Source organism: Salmo trutta, chromosome 25 (genome assembly GCF_901001165.1).
Source record: "Salmo trutta chromosome 25, fSalTru1.1, whole genome shotgun sequence".
NCBI lineage: Eukaryota > Metazoa > Chordata > Actinopteri > Salmoniformes > Salmonidae > Salmo > Salmo trutta.
In genome coordinates, this window is record NC_042981.1 from 10,102,649 (window position 1) to 10,121,182 (window position 18,534).

Consider the following 18,534-nt stretch of genomic DNA (forward strand, 5'->3'; position numbering starts at 1 on the left):
CTCTATGCGAAGGAGATGTGTTGTGCTGCATGAGGCAAATGGCAGTCACAACAGATACTGACTGGTTTTCTGATCCATGCCCCTACCTTTTTTAAGGTATCTGTGACCAACAGATGCATACTGTATCTGTATTCCCATTCATGTGAAATACATAGATTAGGGCCTAATGAATGTTTGGCCAACCGTCCTCCAGGAGGACCTAAATAGAGGTAAACATCAGCTGCGCAACAGGACCTTGATAAGCCCCACTCGAACACACCTAAACATCAGCTGATCGACAGGACCGTGATAAGCCCCACTCGAACACACCTAAACATCAGCTGATCGACAGGACCTTGATAAGCCCCACTCGAACACAGCTAAACATCAGCTGATCGACAGGACCTTGATAAGCCCCACTCGAACACACCTAAACATCAGCTGATCGACAGGACCTTGATAAGCCCCACTCGAACACACCTAAACATCAGCTGATCGACAGGACCTTGATAAGCCCCACTCGAACACACCTAAACATCAGCTGATCGACAGGACCTTGATAAGCCCCACTCGAACACACAAACATCAGCTGATCGACAGGACCTTGATAAGCCCCACTCGAACACACCTAAACATCAGCTGATCGACAGGACCTTGATAAGCCCCACTCGAACACACCTAAACATCAGCTGATCGACAGGACCTTGATAAGCCCCACTCGAACACACCTAAACATCAGCTGATCGACAGGACCTTGATAAGCCCCACTCGAACACACAAACATCAGCTGATCGACAGGACCGTGATAAGCCCCACTCGAACACACCAAAACATCAGCTGATCGACAGGACCTTGATAAGCCCCACTCGAACACACCTAAACATCAGCTGATCAACAGGACCTTAATAGGCAGTGTGTTTCAGGGCTGGATCAAAAGCCTGCACTCCCAGTATCTCTCCAGATGGAGGGTTGACCACATGTTTTATAAAGTAGCCTAACAGTGCAATTATTTTACTTTGTGGGGGCTTAAGTGCCTTGATCAAGGGCACAATGGCAGGAGATAGTAGGTCTACATGGGATCAGAGAACAGCAGCCTTCTAGTGTCAATACCACATTTATGCAGACTTTCATGTAGGCTACATAGATGCCACCAATTATTGGTCATGGAAATTTGGTTAAAAGTCATGGGAAGTCATGAAATTCCATCTGTCAAAATGTGTATGAAACCTTAACAGAGAATAATCAGGTGTCTCTATAGCATAATGTCATTTGGGAATTTCTGTCTAATGGACCAACTTGGGGAAAAAAGACCGCTCCTGCACCGCTTTCATCCCAAGTCAAGCGCTGGAATTGAAGGAAAGCTGGCGTGTACACAGTTCAAATGCTGGAATTATTTTTGGATGAACATGCGAAGGTACCCTACTTTTTGAAGGGAATTGTCAGATGAAAACATGACTGGTTCATATTAAAAGGTAAAACATTTTTACAGTTGAGGGGGGGGTCTCATACTGGCCTGTCTGGAGCCTCCAAATCACTAAGTCTGTCCCTGACTAGTTGCAAAGCCGAAATGAGTATGACATCCTGGCATTTAAAGCCTACTGAATTTCACATTTTACTATTCACGTTTTTTCGTATACCCAAAATGCCTACTACTAAGAACGCAAGTAGGCCTACGGTATTCGGACACGGCCATTAATCCCCTCACACATCATTCAAATAAAGCAGTGAATCAAATCATATTATTGTGCATGATACAGAAATAAATAATCACATGTACTACATCACACATATCCCCTCAGACATAATAGAAATGAAGCTGTGGAGCAGTGGTGTTTACTGTACATAAACTACACTTAAAGAAGTCTGTTAAGAGGGAAAGTCACTCTTATATCAATGACAATTCATTATCCAAATGTTTAGTAGACTAGAGTCAATTAACCACAACAGTAAAGTTTGCGTGTCAGAGCAGAGTAAAATAAAAAAATATTTTTTAAATCACCGAAATTGAATAAATATAATACTATAAATATACGAAACAGTGGTGTAAAGTACTTAAGTAAAATACTTTAAAGTACTACTTCAGTAGTTTTTGGAGGTATCTGTACATTACTTTAATATTTATATTTTTGACAACTTTTACTTCACTACATTCCTAAAAAAAAGAATGTACTTTTTACTCCATACATTTTCCCTGACACCGAAAAGTACCTGTTACATTTTGAATGCTTAGCAGGACAGGAAAACGGTCCACTCACATCCCTGGTCCTCCCTACTGCCTTTGATCTGGCAGACTCACTAAACACAAATGCTTTGTTTGTAAATTATGTCCACATGTTGTGTGTAAATTAAAGAACAAGAAAGTTGTGCTGTCTGGTTTGCTTAATATAAGCAATTTGAAATTATTTATACTTTTGATACTTAAGTATATTTTTGCAATTACATTTACTTTCGATACTTAAGTATATTTAAAACCAAATACTTTAGACTATTACTCACATAGTATTTTACTGGGTGATTTTCACTTTCACTTATGTCATTTTCTATTAAGGCATCTTTACTTTTACTCAAGTATGACAATTGGGTACTTTTTTCACCACTGACAATATATACCTTTCAAGAAATCGAACACAGTCACTATGTCCATAGACTTCTGCTATTCTGACTGGTTTGTCACCAGAGAAGTCCTCTTTGTCTATGGGGGCGTGTAGTGAGTGGAGCAGGCGCAGCACACCAAGTCTCCCAGCCTCGGCTGCAAAGTGGGCAGGTGTCCATCCACTATCAGTTCTCAGGCAGGCTCTGGCTCCGTGCTCCACCAGAATTCTAACAGTCTCTGTCTGTCCTGGGAAACAGGGACTAAATGTGACAATAATGTATTTAAAAAAATAAAACAAGAAAGATAGTCCCCCAATGCAGTTCATAATAAGCATGATTTCATAAATGATGTGTCCCCAAATGGCACCCTATTCCTTAAATAGTGCACCAATTTGTTCAAAAGAAGTGCACTATATAGGGAATAGGGCACCATCTTCAGTAGGCAAACGTGGAACGTTGCAAATAAACATGTCAAACAGAACCCATGTGATTCCTTATTCTACATGTCAGAGAAGCATGTTTGTTCTATAAAACAGTACATCATGTTTGTTCTATAATATATTTCTAGCTGAAAGTTCCACAACATTATACCCTGCTGAATGCAGCCCTCTTGTTTAATGGACACAAACCTTCTAAAGACAACTACCTTTGGCTGCTGCCCAGTGAAGCGGTGTCTTGTAGTTCCAGTCTATGTCTCTGTGATTGGGGTTACATTTCTTCTTGTTCAGAATCTCCTCCACTAGATCAAAGTCTCCAGCAGCAGCTGCCTGGTGCAACTCTGTCATTTCTAACAGGATTGGGGGAAAAAAAAGAGGTTGCCAAGCAACATTCAACAACACAAGAGGGGTTGTCTTACAGCTCCAGGGTGAATTTCCCCTAGGAACAGATCTAGCATCAGCTTCCCCAACCCTTAACCATTAGTGGGGAAATGCAAAACTGACCCATGATCAGCATCTAGGGGAAAGAATGAACCAGGAAGTATGTTTGCCCACTGGACTGGGGGGTAAAAGTTTTACACATTAGCTCAATTCCCAATTCGTTCATACTTCCTGAGGTGTGCACTTGTACACTCCTCCCTCAAGGATTAAAAATACTTAAATTGGTGGAAGTAAAACTTCCTGCTTCAAGGCAGAATTGGACTTGGGTTAATTGATCCTTCTAATCATGAAAGGGAAAAAAAATTCATACATGACTACTATACAAAAATGTTTGACAATTATGGCAACAAACTGACAAAAAGTAGGCTATTTGAACTTGAATATAAAACTACAAACAATATCTTTGATAATGCATTCAGTGCCATTTTATTGCTTTCAATTCCAAACAAGGTACAATGTCATGACATTCTAAGACAGATACTAACACTGTCATTGAAACATTCTTTGAAATTCCCATCTACAAGCTTTTCAAAACCTGTTTTTTCCAAGTGCATTAAGTTTAGTAGCAGTTATATTGAAAACTAGTCAGTCACATGGACAAAGTTAACACAGATCACTGGCATAAGAAAACTCTAAATGCAAACTTTTGGAGGAGAAACAACAAGTGGGAATCCCAGACACCACAAATAAAACAAGATCATGCAATCAAGATCATTCACCACATAACATATTCAAACAGTTACAAAAACATTACAGCTATGGTATTTTGAATCTGAAAATAGTCACATTTAATAGTACATTTTGTTACATTTTAGTAGACGTTCGTCCAGAGCGACTTACAGGAGCAATTAGGGTAAAGTGCCTTGCTCAAGGGCATGTCGACAGATATCACCTAGTTCGCTCGGGGATTCGAACTAGTGACTTTTCGGGTATGCTGATCAAACGCTCTTAACCGCTAGGCTACCTGCCGCCCCTGTAGATTTGTTTGCAGCCATTAATGTCTACAATGTGCTAACATATACAATCTTGAGGATCCAACAACTTCATCACTTCTAAAGTCTTGATGCAAAAACTAAAATCTGACCAAACCAGATTCAATCATCAGTTTCTTCCAGTTGCCAGCTACAATGATTTGCCGCTTCTTCTGAAAAGGAAGAAACATGAATTTACATTAATTATTTATAATGTACATGCATATAATGTATACTGATGATTGACTTGAGATTAATTGATTTTGGCTTTACATGTGGGGCATTATTTTTTATTTGCAAACTACATTTCCCAATGGGATAATAAAGTTGAACATTTGAAATGTATAGTAGTATTACTAAACAATATTAGAATTCAAAAGTTTAAAAACTTAATCTGAAGCACAGGTAACCTTCAACAGAACAAAAAGCAAAGAGTTAAAATTAACATCAGTGAAATACTACATACAATTTATTCAGAAGTGGATCACTGTACAACTCTCAATAAAAAGTTGAGAACATTTACAAACCTGATTGAGACTCGGTGGGGGAGCTTCTCCAGCAAGTCTTCATGAAGTCATTCACAATCAGCTCCTCACACTCTACTTTCACTTGGTATTGAGGAATGTGGAGCTTGTTATTATTATCCCTTTTCTGAACCGTCACTTTCAGCGGCTTATCAGCAAGGAGCTCATAGAACCCATCAAGGGCATTGTCATCCCAGCTGCCTTCTGAGTTCTCAAATTCAGCCAGGGAACACAGAAAGGCCTGAGGAGGGTGTTCTAGTAGCTGAGGTGGAACAGACTTCAAAGACTTCAAATCAGTTTCTGACTCATTTCCATAATCCACAAAGACAACAGAGATAACATCCATTTTGCTAACAATCTGAGCTCGATACCATTGCTCGTCTTCGGCAAAGAGAGCCAGACAAAGACTTCCAGGGCTCAGGGTAGACATGAGGACTGTGTCCTTATGCTCAGAGTTTCCAATGAGCTGACAAACTTTTGAGATTTCAGCAAGCTCCTCGGAGTTTGCATACTGGCACCAGAAATAACCAGGGCCCGCTATGGAAGAGGCATACACATCCAAAGTCTGTCCCAGGAATATATCCAGTTTCCAGAATTGCAGCAGTGTATTATGCTCTCCGTCACTCCTCTCTATCTGGGATGGCAAAGATCCAGAACTTGGGCTTTGTCGGTCAAGGTGAGTAGAGTCTCCAGCTGAACAACACATATTTAGTGAATCTGCTAGTATGATGTTCTGGTCCAGACAGACCTCCCAAGTGGATCCAGTGTCTTTGATGAACTTACATTCCCATTTCCTTGCACGGTCCGCACCTGCAACTTTTTTGAACTGGCAACTAATTTCCTGCTCCAATCCTTTGTATTTAGTGTCCGCAAGTTCACTTAAAGAACAATGGATGCTAAATTTTGGGTGCTCCAGGAACTGGGTGTCAAGCCTGCAAACTTTGAGGGGTGAAACTGATGCTTCATTACCAAAGTCTATGTATTGCACATGAATTTTGTCTTCTCCATTTGTTTCTAGAATGACTGCACGATACCAGGAACAGTCATCTGGAAACTCAGAATTCACCAGATCCCCTGGCTGCGGATTGGCAACGTTCTTGCGTGCAACACCCTCAGAATTGAGTCTTTCCACAAGAGAGAACAGATACTTTTCATCCTCTACTAATTGAACAAAGAAACTTGATGGACTGTTGCATTGTGAAACATAGACATCTGCTCCCCAACCTGGTTTTATTGATCGTTTTGGAAGATTTTCAAGTTTGGGGACACTCTCGGAAGGTACATTGGATCCACTTGAGGAGACTCCTGCAAGACCATTATAAGAGATTGCCCTGACTGCCAGAGTGTCTCCTGAACATTGCGTGGTGCTTGGTGATCTATCCATCACTGGAACCTCAGTGGAATTCAATTTGGGAGTTATTTCTTGTGTAAGACGTTTATACTCAGACCGGTTCAAGGTTTCATTTGAAATGGTCACGTCAGAGGAGAAGAGCTCATCAGCACACTCTGTTTTGCTGTGGACGTGCAAATCAGAGCAATGCAAGTAACTTCTCATCAAGTCGTTGATAACATGCTCCTCACACTCCACTTTGACATGGTATTGTGGGGAGAGACTTTCCAGGTTATTATACATTTTCTGAACTGTAACTTTGAGTGGTTTGTCAACGATAAGCTGGTAAAACCCATCAACAGTGTTGTTATCCCAGGTGCCTTCTGGGTGCTCAACTCCAGCCAGAGAACACAGGAAGGCCTGAGGGGCGCTCTCTAGTAGCGGAGGTGGAATTGACCTTATCGCCTTGAGATCAACTTCGGACTCATTTCCATAGTCCACAAAAAGAACAGTGAAAAGATCATTAGTTTTGTGAATGATCTGAGCTCGATACCATTGGTTGTCTTCAGCAAAGAAAGCCAGACAAGGACTTCTGGGGTTCAGGGTATCCATTAGGACAGGGTCCTGCAGGGCAGAGTTTACAAACTCTTGAACAATTCTTGAGATCCTGTATAGCTCCTCAGAGTTTGCATGTTGACACCAGAAGTAGTTAGGTTCAACTATAGAGGACGCATAGACATCCAAAGCCTGGTTTTGGGAAACGCTTGGCTTCTTGTACAGCAGGGGAATCGTGTTTTCACCTGAACAAGACAGTTGTGATACATCTGCTCTGCCTGTTTGACTAGCTTCAACTAAGGAATGTGCCAACACAATACCTTGATCTTCTAGACTGACCTCCCAAACTGATCCGGTCTCCTTCATAAATGTGCATGTCAGTTTCTTCTCAGCGTTTTCTGTTGTTGTAGCCTTTTTGATCATCGATGTGACATCTTCCTCCCATGTCTCTTTGTTGTTAGCATTAGTTATTCTACTAAGTACACAGTGAATACTGAACCTGGGATATTCTATGAACTGCTTGTCGAGTTGTTTCACTTTCAGGGATGGAATAGTCACTTCATTTCCAAAGTCTATGAATTCAACATGAACGGTTCCATTCCCAGGTTTGCACATAACAACTGCACGATACCATGAGCTGTCTTCGGGATACTCCGCATTCACCAAGTCACCGAGCTGCAGTTTGTTCAAGTCAACTGGTGGGGCGTCACAAGACGACTGTGAGCCATTTAGTTTCTCCACAAGAGAGAATATATCATCTTCATCCTTTGTCAACTGAATAAAGAAACTAGAGAGGCTGTTACAGTGCGAAACATACACCTCTGTTACCAACCCTGGTTTCAAGGGTCTTGAAGGAAGGTCTGTGAGTTTGGAGAAACGACACATCTGTCCATGTTCAACCATTGGCTTATTTTCAGGTTTGTCCAACAGTGACTGCTGAGGAGTAGACTGTCCAACTTTTCTTTGCGGGGATGTGAAACACATTGCAGTGCTACTGTGCTTTATTACTGTTCCCCTTGCAGCCCAATCCTGAGATGTTGGCATTTGCACATGTTCTGGCAAATTAAATTTGGTCTGAAATTGATCTGTGCGTCTTGAAGTAGTTGATAGTTTAGAGCTCAGAGAAGGCGATTGGACTAAAATTATTTCTTTTCCTGGTCTCGCCTCTTTTAGCTTCTCTCTGACCATCTCATTTATATGTGTTGTTCCGTCATACAGTTCAACTAAAAGCTTTCCACCAGAGTCTTTAGCCACCGCTGTGATGGTAAATCTCAGGTCTGTGGCATGCTTTTCAAACCAGCGGTTGACCTCTTGGGATACATCTTCTGGAACACAGAAGAGCCCAAACGGAACAGCTTGCACAGGAACTGACATGAGCGAGCCGGCTTCTACAGGACAGGGAAGGATGTCTGATTGACTCAATGTGACTGTGTCACCATAATCCACAAAGTGAACCTGAAGGGTTGGATGTGTTGCTTTAATCTGTCCTCTGTACCACTGGCTATCAGTGTATTTAGCAAAACAAACAGTTTCTAGTGATTGAGGACAGTTTGTGCTCTGCAGTGGCTGGTGGCAAAAATGTTGAAGATCTTTTGTCAATTTGTCAATCACATGAGAATTTCTTTCAAGCTGGCCATAGAAGTGAGCAACACTTTTTGCACTAGTTATCCACACCTTCTCTTTCCCTCCAACTTCAATGTTGTGTAATGAGAAGTTTTCTGTGTCGGGGGGGGCAGAAGAAAGTGGAGGAGATTTTAGAGGAGCAGGGGCCTTACCTCCTTTCTGAACCAGAAGTTTGCATGTGCTTTGAACTGGTGTTTCAATATCTACCATATTAACCACCAAGCCTTGGGTGTCACGCATGACTGCATGTATGGTGCATTTCAATCCTACATTAGAGTCAGCAGTGGAATCTACAAACTTCTGGAACTCCAATGAGGCAGCATCACTCCAATCTGCTGGAATAGGACTTGTAGGAGTGTTCAGATTCTGCAGGAAACACTGAAAGGCCTGGGTCTTCAGCCTTCGAAACACTGGGTCCAGGGGGCGCAAGTCTTGCAGAGAGACACGCCTGGTTTGTCCATAATCTATGTACCGCACATCTACATGGGGAGACCGATTATTCTCAACAATCCGTGCTCTGTACCACATACCATTGTCATGATCCAGAGCAACACAAATGTCTCCATCAATTTGCTGTGGAGGACTGGAGGTATAATGATACTGCATTTCTTGCATAAGGATCTGAAGACTTGTACTCTCCTGTGCCATCTGGCACCAGAATTTTGCCGGACTTTCAATGCAAGATACTTTGACTTCCAAGGTGCTTCCTACTTGGAACCAATGTTCATTGAGGACAGTCTCTGTTGCTGACGGAAAGTGTGGAGTGGTAAGGGGATGCACACTGTTTTGTATGTCTATGGCAAAGCTTTCCTCTGTGACTCGTGGTGGAGGCCTCTCTGACTCCAGAAGACATCTCTCTTTCACTCCAAAAAGTTTGTTGATGTTTACATTGTCGTCTCCATAGAGTGTCACACAGTTGATGCCTTCTGACAAGTTGTGATATTCAAATTTGGCAATGACGGTCTTGTGCAGCAGCACAGATTTCAGATACTTGATTTCATCCACTGTCCATCCAATGCCTCTATCCTCAATACCGTGGAGGGAGCAAACATAAGTTACAACTGGCATTCTGAAGAACTTGGCAGCCAGTGGTCTGATGTCACCCACATGGACAAAGTCTGTCTTCCCATTATCGACATGTAGTACTTCCACAGCACTCTCTGATCCAATGTCCTGCTGTAGCAGAGATCGATACCACTTGCCATTGCCCCCTCTTGCTGCACATGGAGCGCCTGAGGCCGTCTGTCTTGCCTTGCAAAAAGTAGATCTTCCCTCATAGTATTCATGAATCTGCTCAGAGAGTTTCTCCAGCTCCTGAGAGAAAATTGAGAGTTTGCAGAAGATACGCTGTGGGTTTATCACCTCTGTGACTTCCACAGTTTCAATGAAGTCTGTTAGCAGTTCTGGATAGAAGTATTGTTGAAACTTCTCAAGTTCTCTCCCAGCATCAGTCTGTTTGTGTGACACTGTAGGTGGCAATGTCTCTGTGGAGGAGACCTGACTCTTTGGCAAGTTCAGAGACGATAGAACAAGTTGTTTGAACTTGTCACTGGGGAGCTTTCTTGCAAAGCCGACTTCATACATATGTTTGTTAATGATCGGAATATAAAGGAGGACTGTTCTGTCTGGCATCAATACATCCTGAACCATTCCATTGACCGTTTTTCCGCAAAGAGACTCCAAAAAATCTGAGGCTGTTGGAGTCCATTTGTTTTCATGGGATAAGGGGGATACATTGGCAAGAACGCAGAACTCCACTTCTGGAGGTAAAAGGAAACAGTCATTCTGACCCCATGCTAAGGTGTTGTTTGTAGCAACATGAGCTCTCCCTTCATCAATGAGAAACACATTGTAATGATGCCCATGTCTTGATATTATCCTAGCCCTGTGCCAGGTTACATTCAGATGAGCTAGACACAAGTCTCCAGGGTTTCCTTCTGATTCACAAAACCTCTGTCTGGGAATCTGAACTCCCCTTCTCATTTGCTGGTAAGCATGTTGCCTTTCTTGATTAAAGTTTCCCCACAATTCCACTAGAGAACAGACAGGATTTAGGTTTACCCTTGTAATGAGAACTGTGACTTGGTATCCTGGCATTGGCAATCCAGGAATGGAACACATTTTGAGTAGAATTCAGGACAGGTCACAATTAACCTGGGAATACAAAAAAAAGAAAATAATTAGATATGTGGATGGTAGGCTACACAGGAAGTTGGTGGCACCTTAATTGTGGAGAACCGGCTCGTGGTAATGACTGGAGCGGAATAGTATCAAACACATGGTTTCCAGGTGTTTGATGCCATTCGCTCCATTCCGCCATTGTTACGAGCTGTTCTCCCCTCAGCAGCCTCCTGTGTTAGGCTACCCCTTTTACAATTACATTAAGCAGACACTCAAGACAGAGCGACTTAGTCAGTGCGTTCAACTTTTGCAATGGACATACTTTTTAAATATATGGTCATCCATATGATATATATTTGTCATATCTTTGATGATATATGACAAATATTTGCATCTTCCATATGGGACTGTTTTTGTTCAAAACTACATTAGGAACAAATCAATGCTTATGCATAGTTGGCTACCTTGATCATGAGAAGAAAATGTTTTTTGCGCAACACAATGTGATAGGTGGCCACTTAATAAAGATGCAAATAAATAGTTAATCGAAGGCACTCTTTTAGTCGTCAGTTATTCAAACTTTGCTATAACTATGTGCTACAGTTTACTATTGTGAATTGTGTTTCTCAAACCAGCTAGAGCTGGTAGATGGTCTAACTAACCAACCAGCTAGAGCTGGTCTAACTAACCAACCAGCTAGAGCTGGTCTAACTAACCAACCAGCTAGAGCTGGTCTAACTAACCAACCAGCTAGAGCTGGTAGATGGTCTAACTAACCAACCAGCTAGAGCTGGTCTAACTAACCAACCAGCTAGAGCTGGTAGATGGTCTAACTAACCAACCAGCTACAGCTGGTCAAGCAGGTGACCAACTTGCCTAATAAATCACACTGTGATACCAATTATTGGTACACATTCTGAAACAATGCAGTGCAAAAACTTGGAAAGTTGACTTACAAGCCAGAATGTTGTTCTGGCACAGCCAGAAGAGGACTGGTCACCCCTCATAGCCTGGTTACTCTCTAGGTTTCTTCCTAGGTTTGGGCCTTTCTAGGGAGTTTTTCCTAGCCACCGTGCTTCTACACCTGCATTGCTTGCTGTTTGGGGTTTTAGGCTGGGTTTCTGTACAGCACTTTGAGATATCAGCTGATGTAAGAAGGGCTTTATAAATAAATTTGAATGTTGAATAAAATTACATTTGAACTCAGTCTATCCACAAGAGAGTATTATTTCACTTTTTAGAGCGCCGGTACTGCCGTTGAAATTTCTATCACCTGGCACAAACCCTAAACACCTGCAAGACTTCGGTTAATATGCTTGCATGTACTTCCTTCTTGTGCACATGATGCAGGTAGCCTAGCGGTTAAGAGCGTTGGGACAATAATTGAAAGGTCGCTGGTTTGAACCACCGACCTTACGAGGTTAAAATATCTGTTAATGTGCCTTTGAGCAAGGCACTCAACCCTAACTGTTCCTGTAAGTCGCTCTGGATAAGCAAGTCTGCTAAATGACGTGAATGTATAAATGTAAATGATTGCCACACACACAGAAACCCGCGTTTTGAAGTTGGTTTAATAATACTTTCCTGTGGATATTGTCTCAAATGTCGACCACCTGAAGGACCAGGGGCCTCCTTTATAAACACTGCATACAGCGCCTTCGGAAAGTATTCAGACCCCTTGACTTTTTCCACTTGGTTACGTTACAGCCTTATTCTAAAATAGATTAAATAAAACATTTTCCTCATCAATCTACACACAATACCCTATAATGACAAAGTGAAAACAGGTTTGTAGACATTTTTTTAAATGTATAATAAAAAATAAAAATGTGTTATTTACATAAGTATTCAGACCCTTTGCTATGAGATTTGAAAGTGAGTTCAGGTGCATCCTGTTTCCATTGATCATCCTTGAGATGTTTCTGCAACTTGATTGAAGTCCACCTGTGGTAAATTCAATTGATTGGAATGATTTGGAAAGGCACACACCTGTCTATATAAGGTCCCACATTTGACAGTGCATGTCAGAGCGAAAACCAAGCCATGTCGAAGGAATTGTCCTTAGTGCTCCGAGACAGGATTGTGCCGAGGCACAGATCTGGGGAAGGGTACCAAAACATTTCTGCAGTATTGAAGGTCTCCAAGAACATAGTGGCCTCCATCATTCTTAAATGGAAGAAGTTTGGAACCACCAAGACTCTTCCTAGAGCAGACGCCTCACAAGTCCTCAACTGGGAGCTTCATTAAATAGTTCCCGCAAAACACCAGTCTCAACATCAACAGTGAAGAGGCAACTCCGGCATGCTGGCCTTCTAGGCAGAGTTGCAAAGAAAAAGCCCTATCTCAGACTGGCCAATAAAAATAAAAGATTAAGATGGGCAAAAGAACACAGACACTGGACAGAGGAACTCTGCCTAGAAGGCCAGCATGCCGGAGTCGCCTCTTCACTGTTTACGTTAAGACTGGTGTTGTGAGACTGGTGTTTTGCGGATACTATTTAATGAAGCTGCCAGTTGAGGACTTGTGAGGCATCTGTTTCTCAAACTAGACACTAATGTACTTGTCCTCTTGCTCAGTTGTGCACCAGGGCCTCCCACTCCTCTTTCTATTCTGGTTAGAGCCAGTTTGCGCTGTTCTGTGAAGGGAGTAGTACACAGCGTTGTACCAGAGCTTCAGTTTCTTGGCAATTTCTCGCATGAAATAGCCTTCATTTCTCTAACAAGAATAGACTGGCAAATTTCAGAAGAAAGGTCTTTGTTTCTGGCCATTTTAAGCCTGTAATCAAACCCACAAATGTTGATGCTCCAGATACTCAACTAGTCTAAAGAAGGCCAGTTTTATTGCTTCTTTAATGAGAACAACAGTTTTCAGCCGTGCTAACAATTGTAAAAGGGTTTTCTAATGAGCAATTAGCCTTTTAAAATGATAAACTTGGATTAGCTAACACAATGTGCCATTGGAACACAGGAGTGATGGTTGCTGATAATGGGCCTCTGTACGCCTATGTAGATATTCCATTTTTTTTAAATCAGCTGTTTCCAGCTACAGTAGTCATTTACAACATTAACAATGTCTACACGGTATTTCTGATCAATTTGATGTTATTTTAATTGACAAAAAAATATTGTTTTTCCTTTCAAAAACAAGGATATTTCTAAATGACCCCAAAATGTTGAACGGTAGCGTAATACACACACACAAACACACACACACAGAGTTGAAGTCGGAAGTTAACATTTACATACACCTTAGCCAAATACATTTAAACGCAGTTTTTCACCATTCCTGACATTTAATCCTAGTAGGTCAGTTAGGATCACCACTATATTTTAAGAATGTGAAATGTCAGAATAATAGTAGAGAGAATTATTTATTTCAGCTTTTATTTCTTTCATCACATTCCCGGTGGGTCAGAAGTTCACATATACTAATTGAGTGTTTGGTAGCGTTGCCTTTAAATTGTTTAACTTGGGTAAAATGTTTCAGGTAGCCTTCCACAACCTTCCCACAATAAGTTGGGTGAATTTTGGCCCAATCCCCCCGCCAGAGCTGGAGTAGTCGAGTCAGGTTTGTAGGCCTCCTTGCTTGCACACACTTTTTCAGTTCTGCCAACACATTTTCTATAGGATTGAGATCAGGGCTTTGTGATGGCCACTCCAATACCTTGACTTTGTGGTCCTTAAGCCATTTTGCCACAACTTTGGAAGTTTGCTTTGGGTCATTGTCCATTTTGAAGACCCATTTGCGACCAAGCTTTAACTTAATGTCTTGAGATGTTGCTTCAATATATCCACATAATTTTCCTTTCTCATGATGCCATCTATTTTGTGAAGTGCACCAGTCCCTCCTGCAGCAAAGCACCCTCACAACATGATGCTGCCACACCCGTGCTTCACGGTTGGGATGGTGTTCTTCGGCTTGCAAGCCTCCCCCGATCTTTGTCCATGTGCAGTTGCAAACCGTAGTCTGGCTTTTTTATGATGGTTTTGTAGCAGTGGCTTCTTCCTTGCTGAGCAGCCTTTCAGGTCATGCTGATATAGGACTCGTTTTACTGTGGATATAGATACTTTTGTACCCATTTCCTCCAGCATCTTCACAAGGTCCATTGCTGTTGTTCTGGGATTGATTTGCACTTTTCGCACCAAAGTATGTTCATCTCTAGGAGACAGAACACCTCTCCTTCCTGAGCGGTATGACGGCTGCGTGGTCCCATGGTGTTTATACTTGCGTACTATTGTTTGTACAGATGAACGTGGCACCTTCAGGCATTTGGAAATTGCTCCTAAGGATGAACCAGACTTGTGGAGGTCTACCATTTTTTTCTGAGGTCTTGGTTGATTTCTTTTGATTTTCCCATGATATCAAGCAAAGAGGCACTCAGTTTGAAGGTAGGCCTTGAAATACATCCACAGGTACACCTCCAATTGACTAAAATGAAGTCAATTAGCCTATCAGAAGCTTCTAAAGCCATGGCATCATTTTCTGGAATTTTCCAAGCTGTTTAAAGGCACAGTCAACTTAGTGTATGTACATTTCTGACCCACTGGAATTGTGATACAGTGAATTATAAGTGAAATAATCTGTCTGTAAACAATTGTTGGAAAAATTTGTTATAGTAGTTTTGACTCCAACCTAAGTGTATGTAAACTTCTGACTTCAACTGTAATGTAATATATCATTTTTTGGGGGGGGGGGTCAAATATTTGGGGATACCTGGCTTCCATGAATACACACCATTGGTTATTAGCTAGGTTTCCATCCAATTTGCAACAGATTTTCATGTGAATATTCTAAAATCTGCATAAATCAATATGCGCATTATCCAACCAGAGATGTGTTGCCATCAAACTGACTTGTTGCGGATAAAAAGCTGTGCGTGATGACATAGTGCACATTCATTCCCGTTAAATTCCCACGTACCAAATGAAAAATACAAGTTAAATGGGGTTCATTGCATTTTCAACTCTACTGAGTTATGTAGCGAATGTGCCACTCTGGTGTTGGCTCATGCGCTCTAGCCAACAGATCGCAGATACAGCGCGGGTAGACTACATTATGATATTATTATGGATAAGAGCCATATTATTTGTATTTGTCAAATGGCAGCCAAGCATCGATCATCATGTCACCAGAATTATATTATTGGAAAGCAACATCAAGCTCATCACCTTGCACATTCACCACCAAGTTCATAATTATTTTATCTGTAGCAGAATTTGTATGTTTTTTATTTTACCCTTATTTTACCAGGTAAGTTGACTGAGAACACTAATTTACAGCAACGACCTGGGAAATAGTTTCAGGGGAGAGGAGGGGGATGAATGAGCCAATTGTAAACTGGGGATGATTAGGTGACTGATGGTATGAGGGACAGATTGGGAATTCAGCCAGGACACCGGGGTTAACACCCCTACTCTTACGATAAGTGCAATGGGATCTTTAATGACCTCAGAGAGTCAGGACACCCGTTTAACGTCCCATCCGAAAGACGGCACCCTACACAGGGCAATGTCCCCAATCACTGCCATGGGGCATTGGGATATCTTTTTTAGACCAGAGGAAAGGGTGCCTCCTACTGGCCCTCCAACACCACATAATAAACTTCATGCTTTCCCGAGTCGTTGTGGGAGGACCACACAATGACTCCATGTTTACTTAGACATGATGGTTATTATATCAATATTTGCGCATAAAGGCGCTTCCATCACCATTTATTGCATAATTAATTTTAATGACACAAAAAGAGCCCACCATGTCGAACGAACACATTGTCTGTCGGCCTTTATAACATTGTACCGGCATTTCATGTTTCCATCAGTCCAGTCGTAACTTTTTTCCATGCGTCACGTAATTAAACCTCATGGAATGGTTGGATGGGAACGTGACCATGAAAAGAGAATGGAGGGCGTTTTCCATGCGGAGTTTTAAAGCTCGTTCACACAATTTTAAGACTGTACAATTTGGCGCACACCATAGATATGCATTTTCGCCGTTATAAATCAGAACAATCTCATTTTCGTACGTGCGCAGACTTTTCATATATTGTGCATGCAGAAATGTACTTAACGGTTATAATTGAGGTCCCAGTCAAATGGTCAATCAGCTGAGTAAGTTAAAATATAATTACATTCAACATTCGTGACAGATCAGGAACGTTTAGGTTTATTGTCTATGTAAATATGCGTGACTATATGCTGTACACAATGGAAAGCATCGCCACATTCAGGACTAGTCACCAGCTTTAGATGGTCAAACTGGATGTCCCAGCGAGGAGTACTCTGTCATTCCATGGTGAATGAAAACTTCTGCTATTTGACATATAAAACAATATGTCGAATTAGTTATCATCAAGCAGTTAGAAATCAAATATAAATCCTTACCAAGTTTGATGTAACTCGTGTTTGTGAACATTTTGTATTTCCTCATCGCAATCCAATTGTAATCAACCACCACATGCAATGGACGCCAAATAATGAGTGTTTATTGGAGCCAGTCTATGGCTGGAGGTGGGGGAGCGCCATATACTGATTTAGCCATAGCATCATTGTATATGTCTCATTATGGCGTCTGTGAGCATGGGCCGCGCCATTGAGGCCATCTCCATTGAAGTAGTCAGTTTTGTGCTTTTACTACTTCTATGAGTTGGCAAACTAACTGAAAATGTCCACACTGTCACCCAGAGTGTGTTTAATCAGGTATAAAGCCCAGGTTGGCAATTTACTGCCACCTGCAGTTATGGAATGTTTGCTCAGGAGTATAATTCATTGGTTGATCCCTCCCTCCTGATGACCTATAAGTATGTGATCCTTCCTTAACTCATAGGAAGTCCCACCCAGTTGACTACTTCAAAATGGTGAAAGTCCTCAATGGACACTGCCCATAATAAAATGGGCTTTTGGGCACGAGAGTCTTCTATCTCTATGGGGTGCGTGTCATCTGTTGTACCCACAGCCGCAAATGTATACATTAAAGTGCATGAGCATGTTTACAACAATGTTTTGTTAAGAGATGAGGCAGAATCTGGAAAACTGTAAAAAGACTCGGGCACACTTCCTTCTAATTTATTTTAATAGTAGCTGAGATGTCGGTCAATAGACCTCAATCAGACCATGTAGAACTTTTTAACGGTGCGACTCGGAATGTAGCTCAAATCTGACGGTTGCGCGCTCCTCGCAACAAACCAACACAAACAGGTCGGTCCTCTTACCTATGTGAAGCTAGCCAAAATAAGGATTAGCCACAATAGTGAAATTTGCGGTTCGCCTTCAAAATAAAGGTCCCTAATTTTCATTGATACAAATAGTGGAATCTTGCCATATTTGGACTAGATAATGTTAAACAAGTTTGGAATGTTATATAAATTTAACAAAAATCAGTTGATCACACTGTGGATGTATTAGACTTTACAATTGCATTGGTGGCATACTTCTATTTCACTACAGGCTTACCTTTGGATTGTGGATTCATGAAATGGGGTATCAGTCTACTCAGTGATACCCACAGAACACAACTGTGAAGAGTTTACACAGATATGAGCATCGTAGCTCAATATTGCGGGATTCTGAAACCACTGTGAAGTGAGCCACATTAAGCTTACCAGTCAAACTACTATGTATATTGGACATTCATATTGCACTGCACAGCCTTACCTATGGATTGTGGATCAATAAAATGTGGTAGTCAAGTCCGACAATAAGAGCTGCAATGCGGGGGCCAAGCTCCCTAAATATGACATTTTATGTAAACTCTAAACAGATTTGTTCTGTGGGTGTCGATGAGAAGACCCCCAATTCATGGATTCACAATACATAGGTAAGGCAGTACAGTGCAATATGAATGACGGGCCACCCCCAGGTAGTAAGTGTGGGTAACAACACATCTGCCACGCTGATCCTCAACACAGGGGTCCCTCAGGGGTGCGTGCTCAGCCCCCTCCTGTACTCCCTGTTCACTCATGACTG

At 41.7% G+C, this 18,534-nt stretch overlaps 3 protein-coding genes across 3 annotated transcripts in view; all 3 read right to left on the reverse strand.

Moving 5' to 3' along the window:
* The window catches only part of ankrd66 (ankyrin repeat domain 66), a 4,867-nt gene extending 1,511 nt beyond the window's left edge, over positions 1-3,356 (reverse strand). The window contains exons 1-2 of the mRNA XM_029712843.1: positions 3,218-3,356; positions 2,590-2,818 (exon numbers count right to left, since the gene is read on the reverse strand). Of these exons, the coding sequence (XP_029568703.1) occupies positions 2,590-2,818; positions 3,218-3,356 (368 nt within the window). The remainder of the gene's footprint in view (positions 1-2,589; positions 2,819-3,217) is intronic.
* A 913-nt stretch (positions 3,357-4,269) lies between these two features.
* Positions 4,270-5,746, reverse strand: LOC115161980 (tudor domain-containing protein 6-like). The gene is made up of 2 exons (XM_029712844.1): positions 4,948-5,746; positions 4,270-4,590 (listed from the first exon to the last, which is right to left on the reverse strand). The coding sequence occupies exons 1-2, from the start codon at positions 5,648-5,650 to the stop codon at positions 4,544-4,546; spliced, it is 750 nt and encodes a 249-aa protein (XP_029568704.1). The 5' UTR covers positions 5,651-5,746; the 3' UTR covers positions 4,270-4,543.
* A 1,139-nt stretch (positions 5,747-6,885) lies between these two features.
* LOC115161770 (tudor domain-containing protein 6-like) lies at positions 6,886-17,160 on the reverse strand. The gene is made up of 3 exons (XM_029712555.1): positions 16,954-17,160; positions 7,329-10,606; positions 6,886-6,898 (listed from the first exon to the last, which is right to left on the reverse strand). The coding sequence occupies exons 2-3, from the start codon at positions 10,571-10,573 to the stop codon at positions 6,886-6,888; spliced, it is 3,258 nt and encodes a 1,085-aa protein (XP_029568415.1). The 5' UTR covers positions 10,574-10,606; positions 16,954-17,160.
* Positions 17,161-18,534: the final 1,374 nt, after the last annotated feature.

Bases quoted from the DNA above. Each gene is read 5' to 3' on its own strand.
- LOC115161980 (XM_029712844.1), bottom strand. From the start codon at position 5,650: ATGTGTTGTTCAGCTGGAGACTCTACTCACCTTGACCGACAAAGCCCA. The intron at 4,591-4,947 runs GTTTGTAAATGT...CCTTTTCAGAAG, and splicing joins CCCCACCGAGTCTCAATCAG to AAGCGGCAAATCATTGTAGC.
- LOC115161770 (XM_029712555.1), bottom strand. From the start codon at position 10,573: ATGTGTTCCATTCCTGGATTGCCAATGCCAGGATACCAAGTCACAGTT.